The sequence below is a fragment of the Cervus canadensis genome, chromosome 15 (genome assembly GCF_019320065.1).
Source record: "Cervus canadensis isolate Bull #8, Minnesota chromosome 15, ASM1932006v1, whole genome shotgun sequence".
Taxonomy (NCBI): domain Eukaryota; kingdom Metazoa; phylum Chordata; class Mammalia; order Artiodactyla; family Cervidae; genus Cervus; species Cervus canadensis.
In genome coordinates this window covers 35,601,144-35,619,601 of record NC_057400.1, presented here as the reverse complement: position 1 = coordinate 35,619,601, position 18,458 = coordinate 35,601,144, and the positions used below count along the sequence as shown (strand labels likewise).

The 18,458-nt window shown below is 36.5% G+C and overlaps 1 protein-coding gene across 6 annotated transcripts in view; it reads right to left on the bottom strand.

The window, feature by feature from the left end:
* KCNJ3 (potassium inwardly rectifying channel subfamily J member 3) overlaps positions 1-18,458 on the bottom strand; it is a 193,608-nt gene that overhangs the window by 28,416 nt on the left and 146,734 nt on the right. For 2 of the 6 annotated variants that reach the window (XR_006273142.1, XM_043487814.1), the window contains one exon: positions 10,732-10,792. The exons of the other annotated variants lie outside the window; for them this stretch is intronic. Coding sequence is in view for 1 of the 2 variants with exons in the window: in XM_043487814.1 (XP_043343749.1) it covers positions 10,749-10,792 (44 nt within the window). In the remaining variant the exon portion in view is untranslated. The remainder of the gene's footprint in view (positions 1-10,731; positions 10,793-18,458) is intronic. 6 annotated transcript variants of the gene reach the window in all.

Here is an 18,458-nt window from a genome sequence, read left to right as displayed (position 1 = left end):
AAAAGGAAATAACTGATACTGGTCATTGTGGGTGAGATCAGAAATATCATTCAAAAAAGGAGACATATGAACTGAGCTTAAAATGCATGGAAAACATATATGATTAAAAGGGGAAATATAAGAAAAGGAATGGATATAATATATTCAAAGTATAATGAAGGCAGTAAAATTAGAGACAGATTACATGAGACAGACAGAGGCATTAGGATCATGAGATTATCATGTTAGGTGCTGGAAAAATATTTGTTGATTGAGGGAAAAAAAGACTGAATAAATAAAACTATGAATTATCACTGGACTTTGTTCACTGAGTAGATAAGAGAAATCTCTATGGTATCTCAGAGAAGGAAATGGAAACCCACTCCAGTACTCTTGCCTGGAGAATCCCGTGGACAGAGGAGCCTGGTGGGCTGCTGTCCATGGGGTCACACAGAGTCAGATATGACTGAAGTGACTTAGCAGCAGCAGCTATGCTATCTCAGTCCTCTACTTTACCCTGGCCTCTTTTTTATTTTCTTTTTTTCACTCCTTCAATGTTCCTTTCTATATCAACATTGACTATCCCTTGTTGTATCACTGTCTGTTTATCTTTCAATTATGATTCATAAAGTTACATTAGTGTATAGTAGTAAAAATGGATAAAAGTCAACTCAAGGTTGCATATGCATGATTTATATGTCATACTTTCTATTAGTGCTGTATCAATATTATTATGCAATATAAATTATTAAGAATCATCTGCTAAAGTTCTAAGCTGTCAAAAAATAAATATATATGTATCATCTACTTCATTAAAATAATATCCTTCATGTTAGAAAAGAATCCCAAGCTTTAATATTTTCACAAAATATTCAATGCCAAATTTAAAGACAACTATTGCTTAGTCAAGCTAAAAGTATTTATAATAAAATACTACAAACTGTATTTCTATTGAACCAGATTTTTTTATCCTATTCTTTATTGGTATGCTGTACACACAAATGCTGATACTTTTAGAAAGGATATTTTTACTATAATAACTTGAGAAATTAAAATATAGCTTTAATAATATCTAATTAGCATGTTAATTAAAATAATGATTCATTTACTTTTATAATCTGACAGGTATATTCTGTTTCCACGGAAACATAGTATCCATTATTACAGCAAAATATTTGGAATCTGAGCTACATAAAGTTTCAACTGCACTGGTTACAGTTCACCCTTGTCAATGAAGCAAAGGCAAATGGAAAGAGACTGGGTTTCTGGTTTATAATGAATGGACAGATTGTCTTGGATCCAATTCTTCTACTATATGTCACACTTACTGTTTCATTTTGTCAATAACAGAAATTGAATAAAACATATTTAAATGTTATCCTAGGTCAGTTAGAGTTGCTGAAATGTCCCAGTGGTTCAAGAAAATTATGAGACATAGAGACTGGAGATGAAAGCAAGATGGATACCTTCTTTAGTGTAGTAGTTTTAAATTCACATATTGAAAAAAAATAAAATAACCACTCATATATGACTTATTTCATCTCAGATATTTGAAAACCTGCTCAGTTTCACTTATAAACATCTGTGGAGATCATCTCCAAACCTCATACTAGAGTCAGAAAAATATTACACTGCACCTGGTTTTGAAGGTTTTTCTAAGAACAACATCATTAAGTTTGACAAGTGGACTGTACGGTATGTAGTGAGCAGTAGCGGCAGCATGCTAAGGTGGTCTAAGCCCAAAAATAAAAAAGTAGCATGGCTGCAGTCTTTGGTGTGCTTCTGCTGCCAGACAGATGCACACTTATTTTAAAAAATTAGTGCCTTCTCTTTTCCTTTCTTGGAAAGGTTTTGGTGCGAACATTTCCATCCAGTGACCATAAGCTTCTGTGGGTGGTTTTGCTTTCTTGAAATCAGAAAGCCATCTCTACAAGGGTACAAGATATAACTAATGGGATTCTGTTTAAAGTACTCTGTAGAAAAATGATTTTTAGATAACCTGATTTTGAAAAGTTACAGGAAAATATTTTTTTCAAAATACGTTCAACCTTTTAATTTTTACAGGAGATTATTTTGCAATAGTCAAATTGCTCAGTAATCTGCCCATGAAATAAGGTCCTTCAAGGAAATAGTGTCTATGTTTTTGAATCATGCTTTCAGCTTATGATTCTCAATCTCATTTTAACACAGAAAGAGCTTGGGCACTTTGAAGAAATAACTCATTCCAGGTCTTAAACAAGAAATGCACAAGGTGAAACTTGGACTTTTTACACTGAAAAACAAGAAACCTGTCAAAATCTAAAAGTCGTGTAAAAAGGACAACAGGAAACAAGTCAATTCGGTCAGTACTGATAAGAGATGGAGGATTTCAGCATGAAAAAGAATAACAAGTACTATTAATAGAAACACTGAATGTACAAAAATCCATGAGCTCATAACGACACTTCAAAACATGTCTCTCTATAGAAACAGATATAGACAGACACAGCTACAAAGAGAGACAAAGTCCTCAAACAGAATAAAAGAGAAAAAATAAAATTTCTGGTTGTTATTGGAGGTAGCTGGAACACCAACCCTTTAGATAAGAACTGGCAATTAAATAGAAAATTAATATTCAGAGTGTTATGGAATGAATTTGTGTCCCTTCAAAATTCATAAACTGAAACTCTAAGCCCCCATATCTTAGAATGTGACTATATTTAGAGACAAGGCTTTTAAAGAGGTAATAACGATCAAATGAGGTCACTAGTGTGGGGTTTAAGCCAAAATGACTAGTGTTAAAATACGATGAGAAAGGGAAACCAGCAATGCCGGAGCACAGAGAAAAAGCCAGGCTAAGGGCACAGTGAGAAGACTGCCATGTGCAAACCAAGGAGACAGAGCTCAAGAGAAACCAAACCTGCTGACATCTAAGTTTTAGACTTGCAACATCCAGAATGGTGACAAATAAATTTTTAAAAGTGTTTTTAACCACTCTGTAGTTGGCAATTTGTTATGGTCATCCCAGCTAACCCAACTGATACATTAGGTAACTAAAAACCTCTAGTCATTAAGGGCAAGTTTGCCTTTACAGTATCATTCCCGATAACAAATTATAAAAGAAACTACAAAATAAGAAAATCACCACCATTTTTCAATTCCAGATGAAATAATGATTCGTGCAATGATCATCAATGGATACTAAAATCATGAAAAAAGTTGATGGAGAAATTAACAACAAAACAACCTGTCTGGGACCACCTTCATCCCTCAACCTGTCTCCATCACTAAAGTGGAACAAGCAGATATTACATGTACCCTGATGTGCTATGACATTAATTACACAGTATCAGCTTTGAAATATTTTTGTCAAAAAGATAAACCTAAATTGAATTATGTATTTGGCTTTCACTTCCAGTTCTCAGAAAATACACCTATAGATGCAGGTACATATTTAGTAAGACCATGAGGAAGCAGACAAGGTTAGAATGTAAGACATTCTGCCCACTAATTGTTTTGCTTTTTTAATTAGGTGACTGGAGATAAGAAAGTGGGAGACTGGACTGTATATACAAGAGACACTTTGGATTCTGGGGGTAAAAAAATCAGTGAGAAACTGATGAAATTCAAATAAAGTGTATAGTTTAGTTAACAATATTGCACCAATACTAACTTCTTCCCTTGGATCATTGTACTATGGTTATACAGTGGTATATATGTATGGTTGTACGATGGTAACATTAAAGGAAGGAGGGTAAATGCTATTCTGCAATTTACTGTAATCTGCAATGTTCAAATAACTAAAATTATTTCAAATTTGAAAGTTAAAAAGAAAGAGTGACATACAACAAATGCAAAGTGCACAGTGTTTTTGCTTCCCAATTTGAACATTTAAATTACAAAGAGACATTTTTTTAAGACAACTTTTGTGTGTGTGTGTGTGTGTGTGTGTGTGCATTCACTCAGTCGTGTTGGACTCTTTGCAACACCATGGACTGTAGCCCTCCAGACTCCTCTGTCCATGGGATTTCCCAGGCAAGAATATTGGAGTGGGTTGCTATTTCCTACTCCAGATCTTCCTGACAAATTGGGAAATTCAAAGATTAATTCAATCTAGATATACTTAATTTTGTAGGTATGATAATAGCATTATGAATGTAGGAGAGCAAATTATTTTGAAAGAAACAAATACAGATGTAATTAGACATGAATGTCATGGTGCCAAGGATTTGACTTTAAAATTCTATAGGAAGGGAAAAAAGGAAAATTCACACTGATGCTTTTTCATTGATATGGGTTGAATCTGGGGATAAGTATATAGGAGTTCATTATAACATCCTTTCCACATCTGTGTTAGTTTTTAAAAAGTTTGTATTCTGTAACCTCTCCTTGGTCATGCAATAAGAACAGAGTTCTGGGCTCACTCAGCCCTGACCCCCATCATTCATGGCTATATATATGCTTTTGAATCCCACAACTGCCTTATGACCAGTGAGGGCTGCCTGGCAATCTCTGTGCCTACTATGAGTCTGCAGGAGAATCTCACGAGTATATAATAAAGAAAAGTTTTAGTAACTAAAGCGCAAGTGCTATGGGGTTTTTATTACACCAGCATGCTACCAATTTCCAAAAAACAAAATGTCAGATGCATCAGTCACGCTTGTTGGGTTGCCACAACAAAATACTTCAGATGGGGTGACTTAAACAACAGAAATTTATTTTCTAAAAATTCTTGAGGCTGGAAGTCCTAGATCAAGATACTGGCCAATTCAAATCCTGGGGAGAGCTCTCTTCCTGGCTTGCACACAGTCACCGTCTTGATAAGACCTCACATAGCCTTTTCTCTGTACATGGGTGGGTGGGGAGGGGGAGAAAGAGAGACAGAGAGAGAGAGAGAGAAATGTCTCTTTTCCTCTTCTTATGAAGCCACCAATCCTATTGGACCAGGGTCCAACCCTTCATGACCTCATTTAACCTTAATTACCTCATAAAGATCCTATCTCCAAACGTAGTCACCTTGGGGTTTAGGGCTTCAACAAATGAACTTAGAGGATTAAAATTCAGTCCGTGGGGCTTCCCAGGTGGCTAAGTGGTACAGAATCTGCCTGCCAATGCAGGAGATACAGGAGACATGGGTTCAATCCTTGGGATGGGAACATCCCCTGGAAGAGGAAATGGCACCCCGCTCCGGTATTCTTGCCTGAAAAATCCCATGGACAGAGGAGCCTGGTGGGCTACAGTCAAAAGGGTCACAAAGAGTCGGATATGACTGAGCAACTGAGCAATCCAGTCCACAGCACATATCAATGGAATATTTGTTCTGACTCTCCCACCACCACCAAGGGTAAGGGGACAAACATCTCTGAATGACCAAGTGTGGCTCAGTGTTTTAATATAGGAACATGAAGGGAGAAACAATTATATAAAAATGATTAGTTCAGTCTCCAACAGACATATTAAATAACAGAGTTTCTTAGTTTATGAATAAATATGACTGGTTAACTAAGTTTTACTTTTTGCAAGTTTTCTTATTGCCCATTTTCTGAATCCCAATAGGATAAATGTAAAACTTACTTGAGATGTGGATTGTATATAAAATACAGAAACAACCAGACAGTAAAACAAAGGCTAAAAAAAATAAGACAATAGCATGAAATTAAAGAGGGGAGATTTAGCAATTAAAAAGCACTTCCCAATAAGGAAATCTATTAGAGCAGGGAAAGTTCTCCTGGGGTAAGTATTGAAGTCTTATGAACCAAGTCATTTCAAATAGATTAGACAAAATCATCAAAAATGGCATTAACAGAACAGTCCCTCAGGAGGAAGATGGGGTGGGAGGTTGATTAGGTAATGTAATAGAACTGTCTCATCTTTAAATGTCCATGATTCTAAAATTCTGTAAGATTTTTAGACAGCTTGTTCACCCTGTAGAGACTTTAATTTCATTTTTTATGACACATTTAATAGGTGAACAGCAGCGATCATGCAAGCTTGGCCTGGCTTGCTCTCTGGGGCTTGGGTTACTGGCACCGCACTAACTATAGCTCCAATGTAAACCTCAATGAAACCAATAATTACTAAGTAATCCCTGTGCAGAATTTCCATCATACATCTAAGGCTCATATCAGCACTGCTAATGTAGAATTATTGAAATTTAAATCAGAAGTGTTTATCCAACACTGTGATGGGATAAAGTGATTTGAGACTGCTTATCATGATTAAGGCTGCAGATTGCAGGTTATTATTAGAATGAAAAAAGAATATGCAGTAAATGGGAAGAAAACCAAACATGAGTTCTTATTATCTGGTGGAAGAAAAAGATTGTATCTTGAATGCAATTAATGAACTAAAATGAATGTACTAGGTGTTTTGTTATTTTCTCACATTAGTCACTTTTATAACTGAGGACATGCATAGATACGACATAATGCCTCAGGGCCAAATGACTTGGGAGAACAAAAATAAAGTCCTGAGTTGTTTACAACCTCTCACAAGGCTTTATCTTTAAAATATGAAACTATTATTACTGACTAAAGTAAAGGTCAATGAGAAATTGCAATATGGATAAAAGAACTAACTCTGAACTACACTTTAAAACAATATATCAAAAAAAAATAAAATAAAAAAAAATAAAACAATATATCAGAATACATCTACAGAATAATTGTCCACATATATGAAAATGTCACTCCATGGAAGTTTTTTCAAAACTTCCATAAACTGAAAGCTTAATGGTAGGTTATTTACAAAAACATTTGCTGATTTATTCATAATTTCCTATCATCTTATAACCCAAAGTTATGAAGAATACTGTCAATCAATACATACCCATTTATATTTATTAAATAACACAGATATAATTTTTTATAGTCAATTTTTAGTGCTTTTATATTTGCAACAGTTCACACATACTGAATGATATCTGTGGGTGAGCTTTTCTTCCCCAACTCTAGTCTGATCTCCTTTGGTTTAAGAATCTCATGTATCCAAACACCACACTGTGTAAGATAGATAGATGATAGGTAAGTAGACAGAGGTATAGACATATGCATATACTTGCATATATCTATATTCATAACTATATACACATAAAGATAGCAAAGCTCCAAAGTGCAACACAGATGAAGGGAAAAGCAAAAAAACAAGTCAAAGCCAAAAACAACTATTATTTTTTCTTCTGAGTCAGTGATAATCATACCGTACTGTGAAAACTGTTTTCTAAAAATGTACAACTTTTAAAAAATTCTGATCAAGTCCCAACAATCAATATTCTATTTTGCATAGTATGATGTACAGCAATTTTTACTCAGTGTAGCTTTTATGCAGAATGTTTTTGTTTGATTACATTAACTAATTTATTCCTTTTCATCAAAATACTCTGAATTTATCATAAAAAATGTTTATTAATTATTTAATATTAATTCTTAATTATTTCAATTATAAATAATCGAGAAAGTACTATATACCAGGCAAAGGAACACCCTCACAAAATATATATTCTAATGGAAAGAGATACAAAAGATAGACAACTGAATAATATCATGCTAGAAAATGATAAGGTCTTTGAGGAATAACAGTGAAAATGAAAGTCACTTAGTAGTGTCCAACTCTTTGCAACCCCATGGACTATACAGTGCATGGAATTCTTCAGGGCAGAATACTGGAGTGGGTAGCCTTTCCCTTCTCTAGGGGATCTTCCCAACCCAGGGATCAAACCCAAGTCTCCTGCATTGCAGGCAGATTCTTTACCAGCTGAGCCATAAGGACAGGAATAATAAAGCAGTGTGATTGATGGCACAGGCATCCATATGTTAGGTGTCAAGAAATAACTCCCTGATGGGCAGATGTGTAAATAAAGTAAGCAAAGGAAACCATGAAAACATCTGGCAGAACCGGGGTTCATCCAAAGGACCATGAATGCAAAGGTCCCGGGGAGGGTGTAAAGATGGCAAGTATGAACAACAGTAGTTACGGGGGGCAGTGGGGGAGGCAGCGTCCACCATGACTGCAGTGCAAAATATGTGAGGCAATGAATACTAAGAGTGGAGTCAGGGAGACCGCTCATGTGAACCTCATAGATTGGAGGAAGGATATAAGGAAGACAGGAAGGGCATCTACACCCAGTCAAATCCCAGGAGGGCTTCATAGACACCTACTATACATAAGGTCAAAACTGGGTTGACTCACACATTTTTCATCTATTCAACATTGATTCTTTCTGGTGAACAAGGGCATGTGTAATAAACCTATAATTAAATTACAGAGAAGGACACTGTTGAAAGCCAACTCTACAATCAATATTAATGTCTAAGGCAGTTTTAGTAAATAAAAAGAAGTAAAGAATTGAATAAAATCCACAGAATCTATTTGCTATTACTGATTATTAATATAGTCCTTTGGAACAGAATTAGCTGTTGATACTTGTTAAATTCCTGGGAATTCTCTACAACAGAAATAATAACCATGCATGTTCACCTCCTTAGGACTGAGTTAAATTCAAAACATATATTTAAGAAGCTAAGGAGGACCCTTTCCTTAAGCAGAAAGAAAACAAGGATATAGAAGAATAATTATATAGAAACATGGCTTCCCAGGTGGCACAGTGGTAAAATCTGCCGGCCAATGCAGAAGATGCAAGAGATGAGGGTTCAATCTCTGGCTTGGGAAGATCTCCTGGGATAGCATATGGCAACCCACTCCAGTATTCTTGCCTGGAAAATTTCTTGGACAGAGGAGACTAGTGGCTAAAAGACCACAGGGCTGCAAAGAGTTGAATGCGACTGAGTAACTGAGCACACACACAGACGTGACTCTAAAGGAAACGTTTATATTGAATAAAAGTCAAACAAATGAGGCAACTCTACTCTCCTGTCTGTCTAATTACTGGGGCTACGGCAGCTACTCCTGCACATTCAACATGCCATAAATACACCAGCCTTGTCTCTGTGGAAGTCAGTGCCTGCTTTTAACTGTCTTACCTATTTATGGCTGTGATCTTTTCCAGAATTGCTATCTGGCTCTAAAAGTATTTTGTTAAATTGCCTGGTTTACAATAAATCCCTTTGTTACCACTGTATTCCTAGGATTTAACAAAGATCTTAAAATGTTCCTGGGTGGTCACCTTTCACAATAATGCACATAACATTATTGATTGTATATTTTTTCACTCAAAGGCCCTGTAAGGCATTTCTACTGAGATTAAATTATAAAAGAAAAAGACCAAAGAGTGAGCAAAAATCATTTTATTAGTTTACTATATTGTGATCTCCTCCTTTAAAATACTTCATTTTTATATACAATTTCACCATGACTTATACTATTATTGTGTGTGTGTGTGTGTGTATGTTAAGTCACTTGTCATGTCCAACTCTTTGCAACCCTATGGATTTTAGCTTGCCAGGCTCTTCTGTCCATGGTATTCTCCAGGCAAGAATACTGGACTGGATTACCATTCCCTCCTCCAGGCAGTCTTCCTGAGCCAGGAATCGAACCTGCACCTCTGGTGTCTCTTGCATTGGCATGCATGGTCTTTACCATTAGCAAAACCTGGGAAGCCATACTATTGCTATACCTACATATTATATTAAGAATGATATATTTGAAAACTTTGCTAATAATTCATAAAATGATATTTGTCCCCTTAGGAATGGAGATATGTAATCAATGCCAAAAGTTACTTAAGTACTGAAAACCAAGAGAAATCACCAAAGTTAGTTTAAAAAGAAAAGTTATCTCTTTTAAAAAGAAAAGTTACCTCTTTTTAAAAAAATGTATGTATCAGGTAATAATCTTGGCAGAAATTTTGAGGAAGAAACAAGATAGGAGAGAATGTGTTCAGATTGGAATTGGTGACATCATTTAGAGAGAAAAATAGTAAGTGTGCAGTGAGTGACAACTCTGTAGACACCACAACAAGTTGATTAATGTATACATTTTTATAGCTGTGAGTTTTGAAAATTTACCTGGGACAAGTAAACCCAATTTTGAAACACATTATTACATGGATAATGCATTTATCTCTAATGAAGTAGGGTATAATGTATAGCTCTTCATAGGTGAGGAAGGTGCCAGTTGGCCCCATTAGAGTCTGTAACTCAAAATCTCACCCATTCCTAACATTTTGTTCTTAGGGCAAAAAGGTTGAATTGATAAGATCAATAACAATTTTTTCATATTTTAGTTTCTATAGTGAAATCTGTTTCAACTTACTGAATGATGCCAACATTTAACATATTTTATTTCATGTTTTGCCAAGATAGTCATAAAACTGACCCCCAAATAATAAATTAACCTTGAACAGTGGCATATCATCATATCTGTCTAAGGCTATGCTCTCATCAGCAGTCACTGAAGTAGGCAAAACTAGGTAAGGAGAAGGGAAAACTGGAGTTAAATCTGGATCCTAACAGAAGAAAACTGTCAAATAGAATGTGGAGTCAGACAATGGAAATGCAACTCTAATCCATGATTCAGAAAAAAAAGTAGAGTAGATCTCAGAAGACATGGATACCCTGCTCTCCAAGAAGAGACTTCATGGATGGTAGGTTCCTATCTAGTAATCTTCAAGTAGAGGCTGGAGGTTTGCACTTGGAAAAGACTACTGTGCCAGGCAGAAAGAAAGTGGGGCATGGCTGCAAGCTGGTTACTAGTGAAGGCACATAGACTAGGATAAAACAAAAAACACGGGACAGCAGCCCCTGCTGACACTAAATATATGAAAAAAACTCTTTAGCCATTCAAAATAATGCTTAGGGGTATATTCCAAATACTTACTCTCTATATATCCTGGGTTAATAAGTTAACTTCAATTCCTTACTAACATCAATTCCCGCATCTGAAAAAACAGAAATGACAATAATAATACCTAGCTTGTCTGTATTGCTGGGATTAACAGAGACACTGAATGAAAAGCATACAGGAGACATATAGAAAGTGCTCAATAAATTTTAGTTTTGATTATTATTAATATCCATAGTATCTGTAAAATGAAGCTTTTATTGCCCTTTTTCCAGCTTCACTCACTGACTATGTCATATGTCGAGCAATCTGATTGCATATGACATAGCAAAATAATCTGTAGACAAACTATTTTAATGTCTCTTGACCTGGTTATGGGAGAACCAAATTAATCAAAACAAACTTTTGTAGAGCCCAAATCAACTGCCAGTATTGTACTGTGCCTCTAAGAATGAGAAAGCAGATCTGTCAATGCTTAAAAACAAAAGATTCTTTAGTCTGAAAAAAAGGGGGTACCATGGAGACAGAATCACTGACTACCCATGAAATCAATATCCTATAGAAAATGTGAAACAACTTTAGAAAGTTTCTAATTTCTAACAAAATTCAAAAGAGTCTGTGGCGTTCACAACAGAATGGTTATAATATACCAGGAAAACTTAGACTGAATTTTTTAAACACTTATTTAAAATTTTTAAAAAATATATATAGCTGATTCACTCTGTCATATAGCAGAAACTAGTACAACATTGTAAAGCAATTATACCTCAATAATAAAATTTAAAAAATTTTAAAAACCATACATATACACATATATATACACATATGTGTATATATATATGTATATTAACTTTTGTCCTTACACTTCTTTCTCAATTAACAAATAGAACAAGTTTAGTATGCCCCACACTATGACAAGGCAGTTTGTCAAAATTTTCTTGATTATATAAGTGTCTATTTGGTTGTACTGAGCTTTTGATCACCACTGCGTTAAGAGATCAATTTGAGTAAAGTTTCACCCTTCTAATACTGATTCCTCTCATTGAAGGGTGATGACATTCAAATTTTCTTTTGTATAATAGTCAACAGGCATTTATCTAAGGAATAAATAAATCCCACTCAGTGATTTTTGTCATGCTCTTAGAATAGGTCCTAAAATTTCAAGTTGATTCAAGATATTTTTGGTAAATTAAATCTTTTTCCTCTTACAGAATTTTCTATTTAATTGTCACTAGTAAGAAAGGCTGCTGAGTGAGACTTCCTTTGCCCAACAATTGACACCTAGGGAACAACCTAAAACCCAAGAAAGTTTTTGGTAGTTTTAAAATTTTTATTTTAAAGAGAACTTCAAGCAACAGGGACCACACCTTCCTTCCAGGCTTGTTAAGTGTGGCAGCCACTATGCATGCTCTATCAGTTGTGTTCGACTCTTTGTGACCCGCATGGACTGTAGACTACCAGGTTCCTCTGTCCATGGGATTTTCCAGGCAAGAACACTGGAGTGGGTTGCCATTTCCTCCTTGAGGGGATCTTCCCAACCAAGGGATTGAACCCATGTCTCTTACATCTCCTGCATTGGCTGGTGGATTCTTTACCACTGCGCCACCTGGGAATTGGATGAAATTCCACCAGTCTTTGTGGCACACCTGAAATTCTCCTTCTCATGTCCTTTTTCACTAACAGCTCAAAGTACACTGAAAATTGCTTCTTTCCTGGACATGCTGAAACGGGAGCATGGAGCAACTCATGGCAGTGGGACAGGAATGGACAAGAAGGGATGGGATGGAGAGGGATGTGGGATGGGGGATCGGGATGGGGAACACATGTAAATCCATGGCTGATTCATGTCAGTGTATGGCAAAAACCACTACAATATTGTAAAGTAATTAGCCTCCAACTAATAAAAATAAATGGAAAAAAAAATAGACAAGACATGGTGGAGCAAGGGCTCATGGTTAGTTGATGGATGCCAAAGGGAGACAAAGCTGCCGCTCTCCAAGGAAGTGATGGAGGGGCTTGAAACAAACTTGAAAACTGTTCCCAAACATTCTTGTCTTTCTTGAGGAACTTCATTAGCAGAGGCTCCCAAAGAATAAAAGCATAGGAAATCACTTGAGAGGCATCACCCTCTACTCCCTATAACTTCATACAACCTGTCTTATTTTTCAGATTCATTTATATATATATTTTTAAATTTATTTTTAAATAGAATTATAGTCATTTTATAATGTTATATTAGGGATCTAATTAAAAGCTTTTGTGCAGCAAAGGAAACTGTTAGCAAAATAAAAAGACAGCTTACAGAATGGGAGAAAATATTTGCAAATGATGCAACTGGCAAGGGATTAAACTCCCAAATATAGTAATATTTGGGAGCTCATATAGCCCCATAAAAGTAAAAAAATGGACAAAAGACCTAATAGACATTTCTCCAAAGACATATAGATGACCAAAAGGCACATGGAAAGATGCTAAATATCACTAATTATGAGAGAAATGCAAATCAAAATAACAGTGAAGTATCACCTCATGCTGGCCAAAAGGCCATCATTAAAAAGATCTACAAACAATAAATGCTGGAGGGCTGTGAGGCAAAGGGAATCCTCTTACACTGTTGGTAGGTATGTAATTTGATACAATCACTATGGAGAACAGTATGGAGGTTCCTTAAAAAACTAAATAGAACTACCATATGACCCGGCAGCCCATTCCTAAGCACATACCCAGAGAAAACCACAATTCGAAAAGGTACATGTGCCCAGTGTTCACTGGAGCACTATTTACAACAGCCAAGACTATGAAGCAACTGAAATGTTAATCAACAGATGAATGGATAAAGATGTAGTACACAATGGAATAATACTCAGTCATAAAAAAGAATGAAATAGTGCCATTTGCAGAGATATGGATGGAACTAGAGACTGCCACATAGAGAAAAGTAAGTCAGAAAAGAGAAAAACAAGTATGTAATATCACTTTTATGTGGAATCTAGAAAAATGATACAGATGAAGTTATTTGCAAAGCAGAAACAGAGACACAGAGGTAGAGAACAAATGTAGGGACACCAAGGTGGGAAAGAAAGCAGGGGGAAGGGGCTGAATGAACAGGGAAATTGGGATGGACATATATACACAACTATGTATAAAATAGATAACTAATAGCAACCCAGGCTTCCCTGGTAGCTCAGCTGGTAAAGAATCCACCTGCAATGTGGGAGACCTGGGTTTAATCCCTGGGTTGGGAAGATCCCTGGAGAACGGAGCAGCTCTCCACTCTAGTACTCTGGCCTGTAGGATTCACAGAGTCAAATAAGACTGAGCGACTTTCACTTTCACTTTCACTGACAACCTACCATATAGTACAGGGAACTCTACTAACTGCTCTGTGATGACCTAAATGGGAAGGAAATCCATAAAAAAGGGGACATATGTATAACTGATTCACACTGCTATACAGCAGAAACTAGTATAACACTGTAAAGCAACTATATTCCAATAAAAATTATTTTTACAAAATAAATAAAAAGGAAAAAAAGTCCACAGCTTGTCATTTAACACCTCCCCAATCTACCTCTCTTTTGACCATGCCTTTCAGAAGATCTGGGTATCCCCAAAAGACTCTTCCCTGGTAGCTCAGTGGCAAAGAAACCTCCTGCCAATACAAAAGATGTGGGTACCATAGATAATATACATGTTTCGATGCTGATCACCAGCCCAGGTTGGATGCATGAGACAAGTGCTCGGGCCTGGTGCACTGGGAAGACCCAGAGGGATCGGGTGGAGAAGGAGGTGGGAGGGGGGGATCAGGATGGGGAATACATGTAACTCCATGGCTGATTCATGTCAATGTATGACAAAACCCACTACAATATTGTAAAGTAATTAGCCTCCAACTAATAAAAATAAATGAAAAATAAAATAAAATGAAAAAGATGTGGGTACAATCCTTGGGTTGAAAAATCCCCTAGAAAAGGAAATGGCATCCCAGTTACTGGGATGTATTCTTGCCTGGAAAATCCCGTGGACAAAGAGCCTGGTAAGCTTCAGTCTGTGTGGTCACAAAGGGTCGGACACGACTTAGGGACAAAATAACAACAAAAAGGCACTTAATTCTTCCAGCATGGCCTTTCCCACTCACGTCCCTCACCTGAACCCAATCAGACTACAGCTGGGTTTAAGTAAGTCTTTAACACTTAACTTAGAGTACTGCTTGGAACATAGTAAGTATACAGCCAATGTAATAAATACATAAAGATGGAAAAAATGTTACCAAGGCTTTATCCCACACTGAAAAACACCTAATCATTCTATTTCCACCCTGGGCAAGAAAATGCAAGAGACATACACTATAAATTTTTTGAATAGTGAAAGAACCACCTATAAGCAGTGGGAAATAAAATATTTTTATTCTGATAAAATTTTATTAAAGGGTGAGACCAAAGCCCTTTCCAGGAAAGTAAGTTTAATATATTTATCTATTATAGATTCTTTTTACTGATCTAATAATAGCTTAGTCACAAATGAGTTCAAATAAATATTTAAATTACATTTTTATCTAGTTAATTTTGGCTTGATTTTATTTTTTAATTCATGGGAACTTTATATATTTTTGAATTTTTTCAAATAGTAAACCTACTGTTATAGTATCATTTAATAATTTTTAAAAAATAAAGTGATTTGAAATGCAAAGTTTAAGATATGCTGAATCTATTTCTGGGTCCTTTGTTCTGATTAACTTTTCTGTATATTCTTATGCTCAGTTCAGTTCAGTCGCTCAGTCGTATCCGACTCTTTGCAACCCCATGGACTGCAGCATGCCAGGCTTCCCTGAATTCTTATGCTAGTATTATTTTAAGTACATAATCTCGTAATTTCACAAACTGCTTTTACTGGCCCATATTTTAGCCTATCTAGTAGGCTCCCCTGGTGATCCTATGGTAAAGAATCTGCCTTCGGTGCAGGAGACCTGGGTTCGATCTCTGGGTTGGGAAGATATCCTGGAGGACGGCATGGCAACCCCCTCCAGTATTCTGGCCTGGAGAATCCCCATGGACAGAGAAGCCTGGTGGGCTACAGTCCATGGGGTCACAAAGAGTCAGACATGACTGAGCGACTAAGCACACAGTAGGACATGTTTTTAAATATGCCCTTGTCTTATCTGTTTCTCTTATTCTTTGACCCTTAACGTAGAGAGTCTCAATGACCTTTAAATTCATATTTATACACTACTACGTATAAAGTAAATAACTAATGAGAACCTACTGTATAGCACAGGGAACTCTACTCAATGCTGTAGGTGACCTAAATGGGAAGGAAATCTAAAAAAGACAAGATATATGCATACATATAACTGATTCACATTATATACAGCAGAAACTAATACAACATTGTAAAGTGACTATCCTCCAATAAAGATTTTAAAAAAAATTAGTGCTCTGCACATATAAATGTGGCACTAAATTTTGAAAAAATTATAATACAGAAAAGTAAAACAAATTTTACACATTATATAGAGGTGCATGTACATATATACAGATATATTTTTCAATGATGTGGAATTTCATATTCATTATGTGAAATAGCTAATGTTATCTCTTTATAAAAATTCATACAAAGGTGTAAGAACTTGTAAAAACTAGGTATGTAATGCCAGTTCCTTGAGTACTAGGTAAAAATAAAGTAGCATTTTATTCTAGGAAATATGTTTAATATTGCTCTATATTAGTACATAGTCAAGAAGGTTTTGGGTTTCAGTTTAAAATTTTATTAAAAAAAAAAAAAGACACCACTAACCCCACTGCTTCTGATGGAAACATGGTGAATAAAGAAAAATCCCAAGTCAAGACATTCTGTGGTAGATGTTACTGGAACAAAAGCCTGACAATTCTGCCCATCCAGTGCTACTTATTTTCAGCCTTGTATGAGTGTTTCTGATAATTGCTTGTGTAGACAATTCAATTTGCCTCTCAATTTGTTAATTAACTAGATTTTCCGATGTAATTAGCTTACTCTCTAGCACTGTTTAGGTGATATCATCCCCTCTTCTTCCCAGTTTTCTGACAATTAAAACAAGATTCTCATCTCAGAGATAATAGGGAAACCCCTCTAACCCAATCTTTCTTATTTGACTGTGGAGACCAGGAAAAAGAACGGGGTGATTTTTCAGGAGTTGCAGGTTTTCTTCCTACTGCCTCTTTCTGCTATGTGGTCAGATGACCACCCTGAATAGAGTTACCAGCAATGCTTGGAGGTGCTCATAAATAGTGAAATAAGCTGATGGGACACCATGAAACAACTGCTATTCCAATCTGCTCAGGCCAACAACAGTCACATCACTGTGACCTAGGAAACTTAATACTGTTGTGTTTTCAGCTTTCCATACCATTTACCCATTTCAGTCACTTCAGTTCAGTTCAGTCACTCAGTGGTGTCCGACTCTTTGCAACACCATGGACTGCAGCACTCCAGGCCTCCCTGTCCATCACCAACTCCCGGAGTTTACCCAAACACATCTCCATTGAGTCAGAGATGCCATCCAACCATCTCATCCTCTGTCATCGCCTTCTCCCACCTTCAATCTTTCCCAGCATCAGGATCTTTTCAAATTAGTCAGCTTTTCGCATCAGGTGGCCAAAGTATTGGAGTTTCAGTTTCAACATCAGTCCTTTCAATGATCACCCAGGACTGATTTCCTTTAGGATGGACTGGCTGGATCTCCTCACAGTACAAGGGACTCTCAAGAGTCTTCTCCAACATCACAGTTCAAAAGCATCAATTCTTCAGCACTCGGCTTTCTTTATAGTCCAACTCTCACATTAATACATGACTAGTGGAAAAACCATAGCCTTGACTAGATGGACCTCTGTAGTCAAAGTAATGTCTCTGCTTTTTAATATGCTGTCTAGGTTGGTCATAACTTTCCTGCCAAGGAGTAAGCGTCTTTTAATTTCATGGATGCAGTCATCATCTGCAGTGATTTTGGAGCCCAGAAAAATAAAGTCAGCCACAGTTTCCACTGTTTCCCCACCTAATTGCCATGAAGTGATGGGACCAGATGCCATGATCTTAGATTTCTGAATGTTGAGCTTTAAGCCAACTTTCTCACTCTCCTTCACTCTCATCAAGAGGCTCTTTAGTTCTTCTTCACTTTCTGCCATAAGGGTGGTGTCATTTGCATATCTGAGGGTATTGATATTTCTCCCGGCAATCTTGATTCCACCTTGTGCTTCATCCAGCCCAGCATTTCTCATGATTTACTCTGCATATAAGTTAAATGAGCAGGGTGACAATATACAGCCTTGGCATACTCCTTTTCCTATTTGGAACCAGTCTGTTGCTCCATGTCCAGTTCTAACTGTTGCTTCTTGACCTGCACAGAGATTTCTCAAGAGGCAGGTCACGTGATCTAGTATTCCTATTTCTTTCAGAATTTTCCACAGTTTACTGCGATCCACATAGTCAAAAGCTTTAGCACAGTTAATAAAGCAGAAATAAATTTTTTCCTGGAACTCTCTTGCTTTTTCAATGATCCAACGAATGTTGGCAATTTGATCTCTGGTTCCCCTGACTTTTCTAAAAGCAGCTTGAACATCTGGAAGTTCATGGTTCATGTAAGCCTGAAGCCTGGCTTGGACAATTTTGAGCATTGCTTTGCTAGCATGTGAGATGAGTGCAATTGTGTGGTACTTTGAGCATTCTTTGGCATTGCCTTTCTTTGGGACTGGAATTAAACTGACCTTTTCTAGTCCTGTGGCTACTGCTGA